Source organism: Lodderomyces elongisporus, chromosome 1 (genome assembly GCF_030384665.1).
Source record: "Lodderomyces elongisporus chromosome 1, complete sequence".
Classification (NCBI taxonomy): Eukaryota; Fungi; Ascomycota; class Pichiomycetes; order Serinales; family Debaryomycetaceae; genus Lodderomyces; species Lodderomyces elongisporus.
Window position 1 is genome coordinate 1,761,978 of NC_083673.1, and position 20,875 is coordinate 1,782,852.

Sequence of the window (20,875 nt, forward strand, 5' to 3'; positions counted from 1 at the left end):
GTTTCTCAGTTTCACAGTTTTTCTTTTTCCTTGTTTCTCTTTGTTTTTTGATCGAGAACCAAGATTAGTTTAACGATGAGGATATTTCGAAAAATGGAAAACGAGTAGAAGAGTAATTGAATTTATAGTCACAAACGAAATATCTATCAACTAATACTATATTTCATGTCTCAAAATATATTCAACAAGAAAGTGGTTTTGGACGGTGCTTTGGGTACAGCACTTGAAGACCTCATCGACCCAAGTGCACCTTATCTTCCAAGCAAAAGTCCATTATGGTCTGGACAAGTATTATTAGATGCACCTGAATTGATTCAGAAAGTACATGAAATGTACATTGGTGCTGGCTCAGAAGTGATATTTACCTCAACGTACCAGCTTTCTTACGATAGTTTAAGAAAACACACAACATTGAGCGACGAACAAATTTTGGAAGTGTGGCAGCGGTCAATTGATCTTGTAAGAGCGGCAGCACTATCAATAGATGAAACAGCAAGATATACAAAAGAAAAAGAATCTAGAGGTGAACCTGGAAAAGTTCATATTGCTGGGTCCATAGGACCATATGCTGCATATTTGGCCAACGGTTCGGAGTATACAGGAGACTATGGTAACGTCACCGATGAGCAATTAGAAGCTTTCCATACCCCCATGTTGGAATTTTTCACAGAAAATGAAGCAGTCGATTTAATTGCTTTTGAAACTATTCCTAATTTTCAAGAGTTGAAGGCTGTTACTAAATTGGTGAAAAGACTAAACTGTAAGAAACCCGTGCTATTTTCCATAACATGTCAAAACTTGGATAATTTAACAGATGGAACTCCGTTACTGGAAGTCAAAAAGTACCTCGACTTTTGTCTTCCAAAAGAACAAAAAATCTTGGGAATTAACTGTGTAGAGTACACATTGGTTCAAGGTATTATGTCGCATTTTGCAGGTTTCAAGTTTTATGTTTACCCCAACTTGGGTTTTGAGTACGACCTGGAAAAGCACCAGTTTGTAATAAAGGAAGGTAGATCGGAAGATGACTGGAGACTATTCGTTGAGAATTTAGCTTCGAAAGAAGCTGTCATCGGAATAGGTGGTTGCTGCAACACCGGGGTGAAAGAAATCGAACAAATCAGCCAAGTTATGTATAAAGAATAGTAAATAGATCAATATTTTTATCCTCTATTCTTTTTATTTCTTTTCTCTCTCTCTCTCTCTCTCTTCCTTTTATAATCCCTTTGTTAATACTGGCATGCTACCTTTTTAGACTACTAATGCTATATCTTATTAACCGTGGAGTCCTTGTTTGGTGAATTAAATATAAGTATTTGCATGATTGATGAGTTGCATCTGCGTATGCATTTCGATTTATCTACTCCGGGTGCAAATCAATGTGAAAACATCCATTTTTACTCAAAATTTAACATTGAATCCTTTTTACCTTCTTCTCTCACTTACTAAACACACACACACACACACTATATATATACATATATATATGTATATATGGATTATTAATCTCATTGTTACCGAGATGTCGCCCAACACAGTCACAAGTGACTAGTGCAATACCATTGTGCACCAACCTTAGCTTGTAGCTCACTGATCCCAGTGATGTAAGTTTGTGACATAATAGGATAGATTCGGGTTAATTGTAATCGTCATTGATTGTATTTATAAATGTTTTCAATGCTCACAAGTTAATGGAGTAAATTGTCTCATATAAAGCTACTAGTAAAGAGAAACCATGAGGGTCGTCACTCCACACATTCACCTAGTGACTTTGTGTTCAAAGTAGTTGACCTTACAAAAACTTGTATTTAATCGATGTTTCTATATATTTGTGATATGTTTATTTTACCACTTCTGGTTTCTATTTATATTAACTCTTTTCATTTGAAGTTTCCAATTTTCTTCTGTCGTGGAATATTTGTCGTAAGTTCACTCAATGTGAGGCATGGGCACAATGGGCCAAGTGTGTATCGCACTGTGACACGAGACTTGATAAGAATTATGCGTAAATACAAATACACTATAAACCAACTTATTACCCACCATATTGCTCAACAATGATACACTCGGTCTTGATTTGTATGTGTCGCTGTATACTTTGGATTATCTTGCTATTTTCACTTTCCATGTCTGAATCTTGAAGCCAAATACTAACTTGTTCAAAGTCAACAATGATGGTGTTCCGAGGTTAATGAAGTTTTATACGAAAGTCGACGTCCATACACAACGCTTATTGTTGCAACAGGTACACCAACTCATATCTGTGCGAACTAACCAGGATTGCTCGTTCATCACGCCTCCAAAGTTATTAGAAGATATTGATGATATCAAGGTGATTTATCGACATTATGCAACGCTTTACTTTGTGTTTATCGTTGATGATCAAGAGTCGGAGCTCGGCATTTTAGACTTGATCCAGGTATTTGTCGAGTGTCTAGACAAATGCTTCACCAATGTTTGTGAGTTGGATTTGGTATTTGGATGGCAAGTGTTGCAAACTGTTTTGGAAGAAATTGTCCAAGGAGGCATGGTTATTGACACAAATATAGGCAGAATAGTGGCAGCAGTTGACGAAGCTAATAGCCAAAAAAGCAATAATGCCTCTGGGGGAGGAGGTGCTTTCGCAGGCGCTCGTGGTAACCTCAGCCAAAGTATTCTACTGTCGCTATCAAGAGATCGTGGGTTTTGGAGTAGAGGTTAATCACAATGTTTATATTTAATTGAAATATTTTCTGGTAATTTCGTTTTTTCCTTCTTTCATTAGTTTTTTTTTTTTTTATTATTATTATTTTATTTTCAGCTTATGCTTATTATGTACATGTATCTACCAAAACTTCCACCAGCTCTTTTGATTCTTGTTTTCCCGTAACAACCTTTCTACTTCTTTGCTTTCTTCAACACTCTTGTTAATTTCGGCTTTCTGTTTCTCCTCTTCTTTAGTTTTATGGAACAATTCTTGATCCACTAATTGCATGCTTAAGTTTCGCTGGTCTTTTTCTAATGGTGAGCCGATGGGTCCAGTTTTCCATATGGGGTCAGTCGATGCTGAAGTTTTCTTGACAATTTCCATCAACCGCTGTTGCTCTTTTTGCCTCAATTCTTTATTACGTTCATATTCCGCACGAATTTCTGGGGAAAATCGCGATATAAGTTCCTCGTCTGTTGGGCGGATCGTTTTGTATAGCACCACACCTAACCCAACTAAACACCCACCTGCAAAATAAACTCTTGCCCAACGATACCAAAGTGGTTTCTCTGCCATATCTGTTCGTATTTGATGTTACAAGAGATTGAAAAAGAAAATAATCTGCTTGTAAAGTAAGATAAAGATAAGACAAATATAAAAGTGAAGGATGAATACTTGAGAAAAAAAAACCAAAAAACAAACAAACAAACAGATGAGTGATTGTCAATCACAATTACAATATTGGCTGGAGCAACGCAAAAGAAATCAGACAAAAAAAAAGAAAAGATATAAAAAAAAAAAATTTATTGTAAAGCACACCAAAGCCGCAGTTACTTCCAGATATAGGTAATACTCTAATAAAGTTTTGGTACTGCTTCACTGTGTGTCAGATGTATTTAAGTTTTCTTTGCATTTGATTCAACAAAATTGCCAAAATCAAGAGGATGAAGATTATACAAAACATTTGGGTTTCAAAAGGGTTCGAGATAAATAAATCACGCCAAACCTTGAGATCGAAACCTACTCTTGCTCTATATATTTCATTGTCAGAACAGTTTTTGTTTTTGTTTTTGTTTTTGTTTTTGTTTTTCTTTTTTTCTTTTCATTACAAGATGGCGCCAATAAGTTCGAGTTTATTTATATATATATATATATATATTGTGATAATAGAGTTGCAATAACAACGTGTTTGTCGTAAGTCTAGTTTAAAAACATGGTAAACATTCTTAGATCAATACCCTGTGTTTATTCTAACCCCCGTTCAAATTTTGTTCTTTTCATGACCTCTGCTGAGAAAGCTGTTGTTGTAGCTGTTCTCACTTCGGTTAACCGAGGAAGGTCGCAAAGGTTAAAACTATCCGTAACCGAGAGAAAGCAGGAGCGAGAATAAAACCATTCTGTCGTTTAAAAGTTAAGGGTACTTAAACGACGAGAAAACAATAATTATTCAATACGCCTATGTTGCAAACACGCACAATAAGACCAAAACCTACTGGCCTCACGGAACATCTTGTTCCTCCACTTTCTATCCCATCATCTTTTTCGACACTACTTGTTGACTTAATATTTGATTAGCATTTGGTGCAGACTATTTATAAATACATTACTTTTGTAGTTAGCTCATAGATTCCATTATCTTAGGAAGAAGAAGAAGAAGAAGAAGAAGAAGAAGAAGAAGAAGAAGAATTCTGTTGCCGATTCAATTACATAGCCCCGTTGCCTAGTTATACCAAATACACCACAACAAAAGTCTTCCACAAGAATACCAACCGGCTCTGACACAGATACATTTATACACAGACATACAGACAGGAACTCACATATATATATATATATATATGAATGAATACTGGTCTTTTCCAATTTGAAGTTGAATTTTGAGGGTCTTTGATAACTGCTATAAAAAAGTGTCTCACTTTACTTTCTACCGCAGATAAATAAACGTCATACCATCTACTCAAATTTGTTGCACAATAATTTTTTATTTGTTTTATTTTTTTTTCGTTCCTTTCACAGATCCAAATTTTCACACAACAAAGTGTTTTTTTTAACCCCATAGGACATAACTAGATCACCAACATCAACTTATTTTTCAACAAAACTCACAGGGGGGGGGGGGGGGGGTCACAATTCAACATATACCCCTATTAGAAGTGAAAACTGGGCATTATTTTGGTATTACTTTTTTATTTTTTTTTTTGTTTTTCAACAGTTTTGGGATTAGGCTATATCGTACCAAAAAAAAGAGAGGGAAAGTATCATTAACATTTATAATTTGAAACAGCGTCTTTTCCTTTTTCATTCAACTGGACTGCATTATTCTCTCTATTTGGTTTACATTTGAAATGCAATCACAACAACAACCACAACAAACAAAGCAGTATAAAGAAGAGACTATGAAGGAGCTTTTAGCTCGTCCTACAGACTGTCTATCATCACAGTACATGGAAAACTCCTTGAAACAACTGAGCATATCAAACACGGCAAATGTGAAGCACCAAGCAAAGGCAAGAGACGCTTCGCCAGGAGCACAACCACTGGTCATTCCCGGAAAATCTAGATCATCTACGGGGAAACGTAAATTCCATCTGAAGTCTAGACATGGCTGTTCCACGTGCAAGAAACGACGCGTGAAATGTGATGAGCAAAAACCGATTTGTGGGAATTGCACCAAATTGAAATTAGATTGTGGTTATCAACACGACTTAGAGCATTTACAAGATCGAACAAGTCAGGATCCTCCTTTAAAGAAACCAAAAACCACTAAGAAGAACAAAAAGAATAGTACAAGTAATGATGATGTTAATGTAAAGGATGAAATTCAACCGGTAAGAAAGGATAGCTCTGTTTCAGCTTCAGCAGCATCTTTTTCTTCTGTTTCGCAAACAAGTTCGCGAAGTAATAGTTATGATTACATCAGTCGACCTGAGGAGCTAGATACTTCATTCATTCCTCAACAACAGGAACAACAACAACAACAACTGCAATCCCCTCAACAACAAGCAACACCATCACTTACACCTAGTCCAAACCTTTTCATGAACAACAGCAGCAACAACGGTAGTAGTAACAAAACCAATGAGAACGTCAATCTAAACAGAAGCATGGCAAACCTTGCCCAAACTTTTAGTAATCCATTAAGTGCACTTTCTTCGGGATTACTTAATGCCGGAAATTTGAACAACTTAAACCTAGCACAATTGGTGAATAATATATCTGGTTTCGGAGGAGATATGAGTAATTTAGGTAGTCTCATGAATTTGGGCAATTTGGCCACTTTGGCTCAATTACCTATTGATTTGAACAATTTGAGTGGATTGGCCGCAAGCTTTGCTTCACAGAATCCGAGAAATGCGGGGTTGATGGAGAGTATATCGGCAAGTTTACTTAATTCCGGAAGCAACACTATGGGATCTTCAAATATTTCTAATCAAGGGCTAGCGTCTGAACAAGCACAGGCACAAGCTCAAACACAAGCTCAAACTCAGGAACAAGGGCAATCAAATATGCAAAATACGTTACAAAGTCAAAGAAACACTTCTAACAACCCGATGGACCCATCTTTGAGTTTCCAAGGCCAAGGGTCTCCAACAACATCATTCAACATAGGCGAGTCTTTAAACCCCGCGAGTCATGACATTCCAGCTGGTTCGGCGTTACCTAAAGGTGCACCATCTTCTTCGTCCTCAATGAATCTGCACATACCAGCTGGTGTACCTTTTGGTGCAGATACAACCCTTTTTGCGCAACAGCCACAATTGAGCAATACAAGTACTACACTCAACATGCAAGATCTCAAATTGATGTTTCACTATACTTCTCAAGTCGCCAATACAATCACCGGTGCCGGGATATCGGAAACAAATATTTGGTTGCGAGACATTCCCATGCTTGCGTTTGAGCACCCATTTCTCATGCATTCGTTATTGGCATTTAGTGCGACTCATTTATCAAGGACTGAAAAAGGATTAGATCAATGTGTCACTTCACATCGAGGTGATGCTTTAAGGCTTCTTAGGGAAGCTGTGTTGAATATAAATGCAGAAAATACAGATGCCCTCGTTGCAAGTGCATTGATACTCATAATGGACTCCTTGGCAAATGCATCCTTTCCCTCGTCTACTTCCCCTCAATCTTTACCAGCACTGGCATGGATATTCCACGTGAAAGGTGCTGCTACTATATTGACGGCGGTGTGGCCGCTCACAGAAGCATCAAGATTTTATAAATTCATCAGTGTGGATTTGGGTGATTTGGGTGATATCATTAACCAAAAGACACACTTGAATCAAGCGAATGTTGGCTCCGGTGATGTTTCATCATCATCATCATCATCATCGCATCGAACATATACTGATCTCGAGTGCCATGATGCGGACATTGCCGATTTGTTTCCTGTGGAAATCAACTCGCCATATTTAATTACTTTGGCGTATTTGAATAAGCTTCATAAAGAAAGATACAAGTCTGATTTTATTCTACGGATATTTGCATTTCCCGCGTTATTAGACAAGCAATTTATGGGAATGTTGATGTCTGGGGATGTTAAAGCCATGAGAATAATGAGATCATACTATAAGTTGTTACGATCATTTACGATGGAGATGAAAGATAAGGTTTGGTTTTTGGAAGGTGTTGCCCAGGTGTTGCCTTCAAATGTAGAGGAGTATGCAGGAGGAGCAGGTGGTATGCATATGATGATGGATTTTCTTGGAGGTGGACCCGATATTGCCAACGAGTATGGCGAAGAGTTTCAAGATGAGCCGTATACCCTGAAAACCGCAGACAGCAGCGGGTTTCATGATGGAGAACTTCATGAAAGTATGGCACATAGTGATGTGAATAGTGTTTACAATAATGATGAGAATAATGATAGCAAGAACGGCGACAAAGACAATAATAACAACGATGACAACAATGACGACGATAACAACAACAACAACAACAACAACAACAACAACAACAACAACAACAACAATGAAAACAACGACGATGACTCTGATGACTCTGATGACTCTGATGATAATGATAATGATGAGAACGATAACAATGTTGAGTTTGACAATGTCAAGGGCATTCTCAACGACAACGGAAGCAGACAGAATAGTACCAAACACTATAACAGTATCAGTAACGACAAGATTAATGATAATAAGCGAATAAGCACAGAATTTAGCGATGCCAAGATGAGCTCAAGAATGAGAAGGAAAAATAGTGTATTGGTGAGTGGGGTTTCTCCTGCACCATTGGTACCGATTGCAAATCTCATGAGTCCTTCAGTAGCATTAACAAATCCGGATAATCTTCCAAGTGATATTACGAGCGAGTTAGAGTTGATGCAAGGAGATCATGCATTTATCGGATTAAAATAGAGATTGGTTGCCAACCTTGATTTCGTCTTTGTAAATATTTAATAGTTTTTCGTTTTCTATATACATTTATACATATTCATGTATATATATATATATATACATATATATATTATATGTACTTTTTACAAAATGCGATCAAGACGCGCCTACTGGATTTTGCATTCTTAGGTTCTCAAACCATTATCTCAAGTAGCCACTATCTTCGGTAAATACACGCGTAGCATAATAAAATAGGGGTATAGTCACGTGATGTAGCCTTAAGCACAAGTCCCGCCTTATGGGAAAATGTTTGTTTTCAAAAGCTATAGCCGAGCTTTGTTTTCTTCGGTAACTAGAGCTTCAAAGATGCTGAACTATATAGGAGAAACTTTTGTTGGTAGATGAGAGGAGCTCACAAATTGTTTGTTGCTTTGGGTGCAAAGTTGGCTAAGCTAGCTAATCAGTAAACAATACCTACCAGATCGGAATATGAAATTGATATAGGTGGACGATTGATATAAGAGAGTGGAAAGGGCGAACAAGGTAAAGTGGGCAAAACGAACCAAGAGCCAAAAAAAAAAAAGAAAAAAGAAAAAAGAAAAAAGAAAAAAGAAAAAAGAAAGAAAACAATTTGGAGAAGAAGGTAAGAAAGAATAAACACGTCAAATAACCAAGTATGCGATATGATTGTTTATACCTTTTGGATAATGAACAGAAGAATGAAGATAAACACAAATCGAAATATAAACATATTGATAATAATATTACTAATAAAACTAATAGTAATAGTAATAGTACTAATAGAAAATTATGAAGTACAAGAGGTCACAAACATTCCAATCTATTTATTAATTCGGTTATCTTTTCTTGCAAGTAAAGTTCTTGATAACTTGCCTCTCTGAGGAATTGACATCTCATTTATAAGATGTGAGAAAGCTCTTGCTATTTGCTCTCTCAATCTCTGGAAATGCATGTGTTTTTAGTTTTCCCCATTTTATTATGATACTTATCTACTCATGTCGAATATGCAGAGATCCAGTAAAGACGATGTAGTTCATGTATAAAATAAGATAATTATCAAATCAAAAAAAAAAAAGAAAAAGAGATTTACTATGTGATAAAGGGAGGAGGGAACGAATGAAGAGTGATAGAGTCGATTGGTGTAGGAGCACTTGAACAAAAGGCACCGGTTGAGAGATTAAGAGATACGCAAGGACAAGGACTCGCGAGAGTGAAGGTTAAATTTAAAAAAATTAAAAAATTAAAATTAAAAAAAAATAAAAAAATAAAAAAAATAAAAAAAAATAAAATCGCCAAACAAACAAACCAAAAAATAAAAAAAATCAACAGTTTACTAAAGAGTAAGAGATCTCCACATCATTAACAACAAATATAATCAACACAACCATCGCAACGTTCTTACTTTCAATACACACCCCATACCATATATATATATATATATATCACCATTCACGTTTTTGGGTTCAAATTCAAGTAGCACACTCATCAATATAATCCTTGACGTATTTTCATAGTTGGAGCGCATAAATCACATTCTACTATAATTTTTTTTTTTCCTTTTTTTTCTTTTCCTCTTTGATTTTCATTCCACAATCGAAAACAAATATTGGAAACCAAAGTATTTTTGACAATCTTCAACTAGAATCTTCAACTTTAACTACAACAACGACATTAACAATAGATTCATTCTCTTTTTAATTTTGAATTAAAAAAAAAAAGATTCCATTGAAACTCGGGCTAACGAACGTTTTTGCAATAGCTCAAGTACATATTCAACATTTACTAGAACACTAGTAATCACAAATAAAACTCAAGTGAGATACATATATCATATCAAGAATAATGCAGACAATAAAGTGTGTCGTAGTAGGAGATGGTGCTGTTGGAAAGACATGTCTTTTGATCTCATACACAACCTCAAAATTCCCAGCAGACTATGTTCCCACAGTGTTTGACAATTATGCCGTGACCGTAATGATTGGAGACGAGCCATTCACATTGGGTTTATTCGATACTGCAGGACAAGAAGATTACGATAGGTTAAGACCTTTATCGTACCCATCCACCGATGTCTTTTTGGTCTGTTTCTCCGTTATATCACCAGCCTCCTTTGAAAACGTCAAGGAGAAGTGGTTTCCTGAAGTCCACCACCACTGTCCTGGAGTTCCATGCTTGATTGTAGGAACCCAAACAGACTTGAGAAATGATGATGTTATATTGCAAAGGTTACAAAGACAAAAATTACAACCTATTACTCAGGATCAAGGCGAGAAATTGGCAAAGGAATTAAGGGCAGTCAAGTATGTCGAGTGTTCGGCATTGACTCAAAGAGGATTGAAAACCGTGTTTGACGAAGCTATCGTAGCTGCTTTGGAACCGCCTGTGATTAAGAAAAGTAAGAAATGTACAATCCTATAGTTGATTTGTTTTTATTTCTTCGAAAGGCAGCTGGTCATTTATACATAAATATAGATATATGTGTATACACACACACACACACATATATATATATATATTGTTGTTGCTGTTATTGTTTGTTTAGAGGAAAAGAAAGAAAGAATGGATTGAATGAAGCTTAAGTTTTATATATGAACCAGAACTATAAAGAGATAATCGTTACTGTCAAAAACTGTAGACGGACTTGTTAAATCATGAATGCACTCTAGAGTTTATCCTCGAAGACTAGTAAAGTCACTAGAGATAAACAAATTAGATGAACACTCTTTGACTTCTTGACCTTAACCATACATTTCTCATGAAAGGAAATGTCACACACACACACACACACACACACACACACACACAAACTCAAACTTAAACAGCATCTTATTCACTTTCTCTTTTTTTTTTTACTCTTTCTTTCTCTTTCTTTCGCTCGCTACCGCAAACATAGACACAAATATACGCTTCCCATCTTTCGTGTGCTTAATCCCAATTTTGCTGACTAAAATTTTACACATGGCCAGGCCCGATTCGAGCAAGGTGGTGGGGCACTTTCCTATCCTTAACCCCGGACACAATCGAAGTAAAAAAATTTTTTAATAAAAAAATAAAAATTAAAGAGAACAACAACACCAACAAAGTGTTTGATATGTATACAGTCTACATGCAGTACTTCTAAATTATCTAGCCTCCACAATTTGTCATTTTATAGATCACCAAGCTGTACTTGTTCTTTGCTCCATTTCTCTTTTCTATAAAACAAAAGGATCAAAAAATTAATCATTATCCCTATCCCCCACATCATCATCCTCTACCCCATAATCCAACGTAAATACTTTTAGCACTATCCATCTTGAAATACTAAAAATGTCATCAATCAAGACTAAAATCAAATCTTTCTTTAGCAAGAACAGACAATACGCTGTTGCAGGAGCATCGAACAACCCTTCGAAATTCGGCTACAAAATCCTCAATTGGTACATTGTGCACAATCTTCCCGTGGTCCCCATTAACCCTAAAGAATCTCAAATCTTGGGGAAACCCGTGGTGTCCAATGTCACCACATTGATTGAGGCTATTGCCAAGCAGACAAAGGTTGACGGGCATGACTTGAGCAAAGTTGATGGTTTGAGTGTATCATTTTTGACGCCACCACCAATCACTGCAGCAACATTGAGAGAAATCGGTAAGACAGAAGGATATAAGAATGTTATTAAAGGGTTGTGGTTTCAGCCTGGCAGCTATGACCAAGAAGTCTTGGATATCGCCGAGGAGTTGGGCGAATTCGATAAAGTTATCGAAGAGGACGAGTGTATCTTGGTAAGAGGAGAAGAAGGATTATTATCAGCAAACTTGTAGAATGAACATCAAAGCTTTTTTTTTTTTCTTTCTATATATAATCAATATTTAAAACCGAGCTATGGATAATAACCGCTATGTATATGGCGAAGTAAACAAATGTACCAAATCCATTATGTATGCATCAACCATGGGCAATATAGATATATTTTAGTCTAGTATCTTTTTAATATATGTGCCCCACCCTTCATCAACACCACCCTGTTGTTGTTGTTGTTGTTGTTCTTGTTGCTGCTGCTGCTGCTGCGAACTATTTTCGGTCAGTACAATCTCGATCTTATAGGGAAATGGCGCAGTGTCAAGTGTAGTTATCGGTGGGATATGATCTTTCTCGCGATCAACAATATCGTATATCTTCAAAAGACATTCCTCAAAACTCTTCATAGACAACTCAACGGCTCTAGAGTATTCCGTGCTGGTCCTCCTTCGCCTTGGTTTATCACTATTCTGGCTTCCGGTGGAATTTGCTTTTGCGCCCGCGCCTGTGCTAGTACCACTACTATTACTACTACTACCGCCTCTACCAACACCACCAGTAATACTTTGTCGTTCCTCAATGGGCAAGCATTCAATGTTTAGAGTCCACGTTTCCCATACACTAAGACCACCTTCTCTATCATCTTTTTGGCCAGTAGATCGTATTTCATTGTGATCACCACTAGCACCACCAGTACTGCCACTTCGACTTCGACTTCCAAACCATCCACTGCTTTTTCTCTTGATAGTTTGCAATTGACTCCGGCCACCAGTTGTGGCACCGGATCCAACTTGATTTCCTTCGCCAACTACACCACCCTTTGTAGTTCCTCTAAGACTGAATCTACCATCTCCACCACCTCCGCCACCTTCGCCACCATAATTACTACCACTATTATAGTTTCTTGTTCCTCTTCCTAATAAACTACTGGTAACTCTCAAAAATTCAATCTTTATAATTCCTTTAATCGGTAGTGTTTTGCGATCAACATCACCAATCACCACTCGTATATACTTACCAATTGTTTCATCCATTAAAGACTCCAAATCCGGTAGATTCTTAGCTTGTGGATATGTGATGTTGAGAAACTCAGTGGTGCATGGCTCAATAGGCCCAAACAATCTATGAAAGAATATTGTCCACAAAATACCTAATATAGTTAGTACATTTTAATTTTAATAAAGAATGCCCTTCAAAATAACATTTATTTGATTGCCTGCAACTGCAAAATAGATACGAAAACACGCCCCTATGTTTATATATATATATATAGATATATATATATCTGTTTATTGAAACCATCCACTTTATATTACTTCGTACCCTGTTTATCGCGGAGCTATTCATGAATAGCAGACATCGACCCTTTGTTGATATGCAACGTGGTGTATCACAGTTGTTTTGGCACAAATATCGGACACTCAGCTTTCCGAACAGCTATTATAGTACATACCTTTAATTGATTCTCGAAGAACAGACCTTTCGGCAACCAAATCGATACTAAATTCCATTTGACCAACACATTCAGGTAAACTGTTGAAATAGCTTGTGAGTTAAAGGTGTAATTTTTGTGCTTGTGTGCGGGTTAACAACAAAAGGGTTAAACTTGTAGTTTGATACTGTTTGGTAATCAGTAGCCAAGAAAGTGCGTGGGTTCTTGTGATCACTTTAGTAATTTATATTATTGCGGAGAAATAGCAGCCGCAGAAGAAATGGAATAAGAATATGAAACCAATTCTAAGTACTGGAAAGCGCGAAAACGGGAGCTTTAGAGTACAAATGTGAACGAATTGGAAGAGTTGAAAGTTTAGGGAAAAAGCATCATCTATTTACGTTTGAATTATGTAGTGCAAGCAACTGCTTCTAGAATTAGTTAAGCAAAAAGAGTAGCCGTCATGGATCAAAAAAGAAGAAGAAGGCAAAAAAGAAAAGAAGAAAAGAGTATTGAAAATGGAATTGGAAAAAAAATTCAAAAGGTGCAACGGAGCAAGAGGGCAAAACTGTAAAGATGGAGGGGTGTTTCTTTTTTGTGCATATAGAATTATATGTTTTTAGCAACAACTTTTTTTTTTGCTTTAGCTGAATATGGATCTTGTTAATTTTGTTTCACGGCAGCAAGTTATTCACTTGTACTTGACTTTGCAAGTTTACTTCAATAACTTCTTCTAACTTTTTTATTACTTTTGGTATCACTTTCAAATCAAGTTCCTCAATTTCAATTTGGCTGTCAAATTTTTTCAAAACATAATCTGAAACAGAGCCGCTAGTAGGCTTGCCTATTCCTATTCCCAATTTTTGGTAACTCTTGCAAAATCCATCAATAGACTTGAGTCCATTATGGCCTCTTGAACTAGTACCAGCTTGTCGTAGCTGAAACTTACCCAATGGTCTTTCCAATTCATCATGAAGGACCAACATTTGAGACCCTTTCGGGTGCTGATTAAAATGTTTTTGGATAACCCTCCCCTGTATATTCATAAATGTAGAGTCCGATTTGAAAAGTACAATATTGGGATATTTGGTCGACAAATAAAATGGTCCTTGCTTATAAACATGGTCCTTCCAATAGTTATTTGTTATATGGTCCATGACTCGATGCCCTACGTTATGCCTTGTTCCTGCATAACTAGGCTCAGGATTGCCTATAGATGCAATGAAAATGTATTTGGTATCGTTAGCAAATGAAGGTATTTTCCTCATGGTCAGGTACAATGCAATAGTGCTGCGAAATAAGTCAGCAAATAAAGAAAAAGCAGTAGTATTTGGTGGGAATCCCAGCATGTTATATATTTTGAATGAAATCTGAATTTTATGGTATCTGTATTGCCACTCTTAATAAATTGGGCCGCATGTGATGCTGATGTTTTAATTGATGGTGACTGCTCACTAATTAGCCACTAAACTGCCATTAACCTTCCCAATCATTTATTTTTTTATTCTATTCATATCCTATTTTTTTTTTTTGCCAAATTGATTTAGTGTATCTTGACCTTGAAGACGCAAAATCTCAATACTATTTGTCGTTTCTTCTCATTTCAATTTTTTTTCCCTCTTTTGTCTCTTCTACGTTGTCTCGCTTTATACTTCGTCCAACCAGTAATTCGGGCCAGTGGCGAAAATCAATCAAACAAACAAGAAACAAATAAACAAACACACATGAAGCAAAACGGAGAATAATTAGCAACGAAATTTGTTCAACAAGTGACTCATCCTTCTTTTTTTTTTGTAAGCAACAATGTTTCAAAACAAAACTTTACCTAATCGTTGTCGGAGTACTGTGTGCTATAATTAAACATATGAATAAGTTGCTCTTGCTGCTAGATTACTGGGCATAAACACATGCTTTTCATCAGTGTATTCATTATGTACAAATCAACGAGCAGGTGGACTAAACACCTCCTAGAATATTGGCTTAATTGTGTATCTAAGAACATGGCTTACAATTTCTATAGGGTTGTATCTAAAAAAAAATGTCTTGATGGTTTTTTTAAACCTGTATATATTGAAGTTACACATTATCAACTTATCCTGGCCAATGTGAAAAAGTTGAGAGATTATGAAAGCCTTCCTTGATCCTTACGTGTAACGTCACAACTGAATCAGGTAGATAATTATGCAAAATGAAAATGTTGACATTATCAATAGTTTTGTATACCGTTAGTCATTTCAACAAAAACTTCAATTTTTTTTATTACTGATCAGTTTTCGAGGAAACCCCCCTGTCACAGTGCGACACACACTGGACGCTCTGTGCCCTCGTTTCCACTAAGTGAATATTTGGAAAATATTGCACGACATAGGAAACTTGAAACTTCAAACAAGATGAGTTTATATAAATAGGAACGAGAAGTGGTAAAATTAACTTATCACTATTATATAGAAATATCGGTTAAATACATAATTTAGACGGTCAACTACATTGAACACAAATCACTAGGTGAACGTGCAGAGTGTATACTCTCACGATTCTCCTTACTAGTGACTTTGTATGAGACAATTTACTCTCTTAACTTATGAGCATTGAGACCTTTATAGGTGCGATCATTGACAATTACACTTAGTTGGAATATAGCCTATCAAGTCACGAACTCAAACCGCTGGTATCGGTGAGCTACCAGCTCGAACCGATGCTCAGCAGTCGTACACTTGTTACTTGTGACAGTGCTATGCGACACCCCCCAAAAAAAAAGGGAAAAAAAAGAGGGGAGAGGAAAAATTTAAACTACACAATTTGGTTGCAAAAAAAATAAAAAATAAAATAAAGACAAAAGAGACGCAAACTTTTGCCGCCTCTCAATCGAACTCAATTTAATTTTGTATCATATTATATTTAATGTAATATATATGTGTGTATACTTTTTTTTTGATATTTCCATGGAGGGATAGTAACTTGTTCAAAGGCTACACAAATGAACAGCGAACTCACCAAATTGACTAATCAAGTCTGTAAGAAATGGAAATCTGTTGGCGATGTAGTTACTAAACCAAATTGTCACCAGGTGGACTGGAAAGCTATCAAGCACACACCTCAATACCTCAAACTGAAAATCAAATATGCCGGCGTTTCATACACAGTAGATGAAGATTTTGATAAGCTAGAAAACATCCTTAAGAGTCAAAGTGTTTCATTAAAGAAACTCATTGAGCAAACTAAACAATTCACTTCGAGCATGGTGGATACCATTCAAAATGCTATTGCTGTGAGCAAATGTTTCCATGATACAATCGACCCTTGTAGCAATGCTCATAGCAATGTTCCAATCTTTGGCGACACTTATGACAAATGGGCAAATATGGTCAAGTACAAACAACTGGTTCAAGCAATTAGTATAGAATCCGAAATCGTGTATTTGAACAACGGTACCTTGAAACAATTGGAACTCTTGAACAACCAAATTTTGAAACAAGTGTTTAAGATGATACGCGAGCGCCGTTACGCGGCTTTAGATTGTGACAAATTGTCTAATGAACACAAGACGCTTGCGGAAAAGCAATCAAACATTGGTGGTGCTGACCAACTTAGCTCCAGAGAGACTAGTCATATTTTTGCAATAGGGAGAAAACTATTTGATGCAAAGAAGAAATACAACTATTATAATGCGTTGTTAAAGAAGGAACTTCCCAGTTTGATACTGCTTATAAAACCAATCATCAGCTATGCCACAACGGATTTGTATCTTCTTCATTTAAACTATTGTTACAGTTGGATTATAAAATTGAACAATATTCCATACAAGGATGTACCAATGGAAAAGTTGTTGCGAGACAGTGAAACTAAGCAAGTGGAGCTTGATGCAGAGGTTAGGGGGTTGAAATTATTTACACCAATGCAAAAAGATGGCCACACTGTTTGTACTCAGACAAATGCATCGTGGTCATGCATTGCATTGTATGACTATGATGGATTACAAGACGATGACCTAACATTCAAAAGAAATGATACCATAAAAATAATAGCAAAAGATAACGATAACTGGTGGAAAGGTGAGGTTAAAGGTAAAGTAGGATATTTCCCATCAAACTACGTCTTTTAAATAGAAAAAATTGGCTACATAAAATGCGTTTTACGCATCAGCCCGGTTAGTTACCGTTATATCTATGCATCTTGTTAGCTATTCAATCATACTCAAGTTATTCTAGATAGTTAATTTAGAAATTACTAGCTTCTTCTTTATTTAGTAAGTACTTTTGAACACAATGGTCAGAGCAAAACTGTCGTCGAATTGGGACATTTTTATTCTGTAGTATATCCCACCATTCCATAACTTCTGCCATTGGCTCAACAACTATCAAGTCACACTCGTTGCACTTGTCCATAAACTTACCTTTTCTAATAGCTTTTGCAATAGTACTATGAAATATTTTGGGAGTAGATTTCTTCCATATTTGTGTTTCTTGGTATGAAACATCGTACTTGGCTATAACATTGAGACACAATGATCGGAGAGAAACTACCTTTCTAGTTTTCGTGGTCAAGTATTTAATTGTGGTTCTTGCTCTTATTTGAGCTTTCGCAGCGCACAGTGATGGGGCAAACTGCTGTTGCGGTTGCAGTTGCAGTTGCAGTTCTTGCAGGTGTGACAGTGGCAGCAAATACAGCGTATGCAGTGTCAGAACTGACAAAAATGAATCATCATTGTTTTCTTTTTTTGGAATTATTATGGCATCCTCAGGTACTTTGATAAATGGGTTAGGTCCCGTAGTGAGATTTTTTAATTTGGGTAGGTTTAACACTTGGCTGGGTAGAAATTCAATTCTATTTGAACTGATTGACAAGTCACTTAGATTTGCTAGATTGGCAATAAGTGGCGGGATAGAGGTGAGTTTATTTTGCCTTAATGACAACACCTGCAATTTGGTAAATTTGAATAACGAAGGAGCAAGATCGTAGATACTATTATTAGTGAGGTATAGCTGGTACTGAGATTCAACCAAAGAATTGAATCCGGTAGTGAGCCCTGGAATGATGACCAAATTGTTCAAATCTTTGATTTCATCGGGGACTTGGTCCAACCCCATAGAGTTTAAATCTATCACTGTTTGTGCATTTTCGAAAGCATCAAGAAGTATATCTCTCGCTCTGTTAAATGCTCTTGTTCGAGCTATTCTAGTTGCTTCATCATCCGTATTATCATCCTCATCATCCTCATCCTTATCATCAACATTTTCTTCTTCTGCTGCTCCAAAAAAGTTTTTGGCATTTTTTTCAATCCCCTTTCTTTTTCCTGGCCCTGCTTTTTTATCACGTCCAGCATCACTTGTGGTTGAAAAAGAATTTTGGTTCTTATTTTTTGACTTCACTTCATTGAAACTGCCTCTAAATCTGTTGAATCTATCAATTCCAAAATCAGCATCCGAGCTAATTGGCTTATGAGGAGAAGTTTTCAGTTCCGTTGCATGTTGTCGTTGTTGTTGATGTTGTTGTTTTGGAGATTTGGGTACTTGAAAACTTGTGGTTGGATTTGTCCAAAAATCAAATTCAGACATCAATGGAGCCGGGTTGGGGCTGCTGTAATCATTATCGTTGGGAGGGCTGCTAGGAGGCAATATTGGGTTCGGTTCGCGCTCAGATGAATCAATCATTGTAGGTTCTTCCTCTTCTTCCTCTTCTTCTTCTTCTTCCTCTTCCTCTTCTTTTTCCTCTTCATCATCATCGTTGTCATTGTCATTGTCAACTCCCACTCCTTCTTCGCCTCCTTCGTCTTCTATTTCGACCTTGCTGTTGTTGTTGCCTCTCTCGTAAAAATCATTTTCTCGGCACCTTGATCTAGGTTGGGTCTCAAAATATTGTCTATTACCAAAATCCAATTTTTTCACATCGTCCTTGTCATTAAAACTCTCACCCATTCGCCGTTTAAGTGATGGCGGGTTGGTTTTCAATTTGGGCCTTGGTCTTTTCACAGTCAGCAGATTTAATTCTGATGTATTGCGTGTGTGGTAAAAGCTGCTAGCATTTTCGTCAATTTCCGATCTATGCCTTGGGGTTGTATTGAGACTATTGTGGTCATTAAAAGACGATGCTTTGCTAAACGCAAACGGTAGCAAATACTTTTGATTATCATCCATGTTTTAGAGGATACATAAAATCAAATGACTATTGAGTATTGCCAATTGCTGATGGTCAATTGGTTACAATTAACGGATTGTGGTAAAATGATGGAGGATGAAGAACAGGAACTGTCCAAAAACAAGTATGTCCGATGAAGCTTTGTAAATGGGTATCAATCCAGTGTCAATGCAAAGTAATGAAATTCTTTTCTTTTTTTTTATGCTTTTTCCTACTTTTTTTTGGAGATGGAAATTGATGATTTTTGGACCAATCAATACGAGATGCTTTCCGGTGAAGCTAACTATGTAAGGGCGTACTGGAGACTTGTAAACATGCGAGCTAAGTAGGGAGAGGGGGAAAGAAAAACTGATAGAGAGAGAGAAAGAAGAAGAAGAAGAAGAAGAAAGGAAATGATAAATTTACGTGCCACAAAAACGCGTCTTTTAACGCGAAAACTTATATGCGGAGGCTTTATAAATCGGAATTGAGTTCCAACCGACCTATTCACATTTGTCCAGCTAGTATAAGACCTTAGCATACTCTTTGATCATAAAGAATGTTACATCTAGAGAGTCGACACCATCAGTATTGAATGAAATAAAATTCAATCAAACGTTAACTTAGCCAAAACCTTTTAAGCTTACCTCAACATGAATTCTCCGCTCTCTTCTTTTCTCTTGTTTCCTTGCACACCTTCTCCCTCTCCTTCGGCATTTGGCGTATATTAGTAAAGTATTGTATCTCCAACACATGCCATAAAAAACTTTGAAGTCCTTAGTAGCGATGACTTCTATAGGCAATGTTTTGCTAAGAAAACAAGGACTAAAAAGAAACATTACTGAATTGGTTCCACAAGATTAACCAGCTCAACGGTTTAAATGACAATTGGATGGTAGTAAATATTTGCATAAAAATGGCAGACGAAAGGAATATATTGTTTTAAGATAACTGACTGACTGACAGACAGACAGACTGACTGACTGACTGACTGACAGACAGACTGACAGACTGACAGACTGACTGACTGACAGACTGACAGACTGACTAAAGCTTTCTTTAAAGGAGATGGCACCAAAAAAAATTGTTTTCTTGATGGTAAATGTTTAAACCAAATCATCGGTTAGATTAGTAAGAAAGATGTGATCATCTAATGATGAATACTCTGGTGTTTTCAACATTATCATAAGGCGAACTAATTGATCTGTAGTTATTCAAGCCAGATACGAATTATTAGTACAGTATGTAGTCCTGCAAATTTATATTCACGAACCATGTTATGATAAGGCTCATGATTCATTGTTTTTACTCTTTATGTTCTTCTCTCCTCCCATTCATTACCCTTCTCTTCCTTCATTTTCTGTTTTTTATTTCTTTCTTTTTTTTTTTCTCTTCCTCCATTTCACGAATATTTATTGTTCAACATGGTTGATCCTTAATTGTTGTATTGAAAAATTGTATCAAAGCAATGGTTCGGTTTTTTTTTTCACCAC

General features: G+C 36.5%; 9 protein-coding genes across 9 annotated transcripts; 6 read left to right on the plus strand and 3 right to left on the minus strand. All coding sequences in view use genetic code 12, as the record gives it.

Moving 5' to 3' along the window:
- Window positions 1–165: 165 nt before the first annotated feature.
- SAM4 (AdoMet-homocysteine methyltransferase) lies at window positions 166–1,146 on the plus strand (the record flags this gene model as incomplete). The annotated part of the gene is made up of 1 exon (XM_001528082.1): window positions 166–1,146. The coding sequence occupies one exon, from the start codon at window positions 166–168 to the stop codon at window positions 1,144–1,146; it is 981 nt and encodes a 326-aa protein (XP_001528132.2).
- Window positions 1,147–2,057: 911 nt separating this feature from the next.
- APS3 (Sigma-adaptin 3A) lies at window positions 2,058–2,701 on the plus strand (the record flags this gene model as incomplete). Its single annotated transcript, XM_001528083.2, has 2 exons — window positions 2,058–2,079; window positions 2,166–2,701. The coding sequence occupies 2 exons, from the start codon at window positions 2,058–2,060 to the stop codon at window positions 2,699–2,701; spliced, it is 558 nt and encodes a 185-aa protein (XP_001528133.2).
- Window positions 2,702–2,824: 123 nt separating this feature from the next.
- CBP4 (assembly factor cbp4) lies at window positions 2,825–3,262 on the minus strand (the record flags this gene model as incomplete). The annotated part of the gene is made up of 1 exon (XM_001528084.2): window positions 2,825–3,262. The coding sequence occupies one exon, from the start codon at window positions 3,260–3,262 to the stop codon at window positions 2,825–2,827; it is 438 nt and encodes a 145-aa protein (XP_001528134.2).
- Window positions 3,263–5,082: 1,820 nt separating this feature from the next.
- On the plus strand, window positions 5,083–8,058 carry UPC2 (transcription factor; the record flags this gene model as incomplete). Its single annotated transcript, XM_001528085.2, has 1 exon — window positions 5,083–8,058. The coding sequence occupies one exon, from the start codon at window positions 5,083–5,085 to the stop codon at window positions 8,056–8,058; it is 2,976 nt and encodes a 991-aa protein (XP_001528135.2).
- Window positions 8,059–9,900: 1,842 nt separating this feature from the next.
- CDC42 (Rho GTPase) lies at window positions 9,901–10,476 on the plus strand (the record flags this gene model as incomplete). The annotated part of the gene is made up of 1 exon (XM_001528086.1): window positions 9,901–10,476. One exon carries the CDS (start codon window positions 9,901–9,903, stop codon window positions 10,474–10,476), a length of 576 nt encoding a protein of 191 aa, XP_001528136.1.
- An 891-nt stretch (window positions 10,477–11,367) lies between these two features.
- On the plus strand, window positions 11,368–11,859 carry PVL30_000635 (uncharacterized protein; the record flags this gene model as incomplete). Its single annotated transcript, XM_001528087.1, has 1 exon — window positions 11,368–11,859. The coding sequence occupies one exon, from the start codon at window positions 11,368–11,370 to the stop codon at window positions 11,857–11,859; it is 492 nt and encodes a 163-aa protein (XP_001528137.1).
- A 150-nt stretch (window positions 11,860–12,009) lies between these two features.
- On the minus strand, window positions 12,010–14,617 carry PVL30_000636 (uncharacterized protein; the record flags this gene model as incomplete). The annotated part of the gene is made up of 3 exons (XM_001528089.2): window positions 12,010–12,986; window positions 13,290–13,381; window positions 13,947–14,617. The coding sequence occupies 3 exons, from the start codon at window positions 14,615–14,617 to the stop codon at window positions 12,010–12,012; spliced, it is 1,740 nt and encodes a 579-aa protein (XP_001528139.2).
- A 1,628-nt stretch (window positions 14,618–16,245) lies between these two features.
- On the plus strand, window positions 16,246–17,370 carry PVL30_000637 (uncharacterized protein; the record flags this gene model as incomplete). Its single annotated transcript, XM_001528090.1, has 1 exon — window positions 16,246–17,370. One exon carries the CDS (start codon window positions 16,246–16,248, stop codon window positions 17,368–17,370), a length of 1,125 nt encoding a protein of 374 aa, XP_001528140.2.
- Window positions 17,371–17,485: 115 nt separating this feature from the next.
- Window positions 17,486–19,402, minus strand: PVL30_000638 (uncharacterized protein; the record flags this gene model as incomplete). Its single annotated transcript, XM_001528091.1, has 1 exon — window positions 17,486–19,402. One exon carries the CDS (start codon window positions 19,400–19,402, stop codon window positions 17,486–17,488), a length of 1,917 nt encoding a protein of 638 aa, XP_001528141.2.
- Window positions 19,403–20,875: the final 1,473 nt, after the last annotated feature.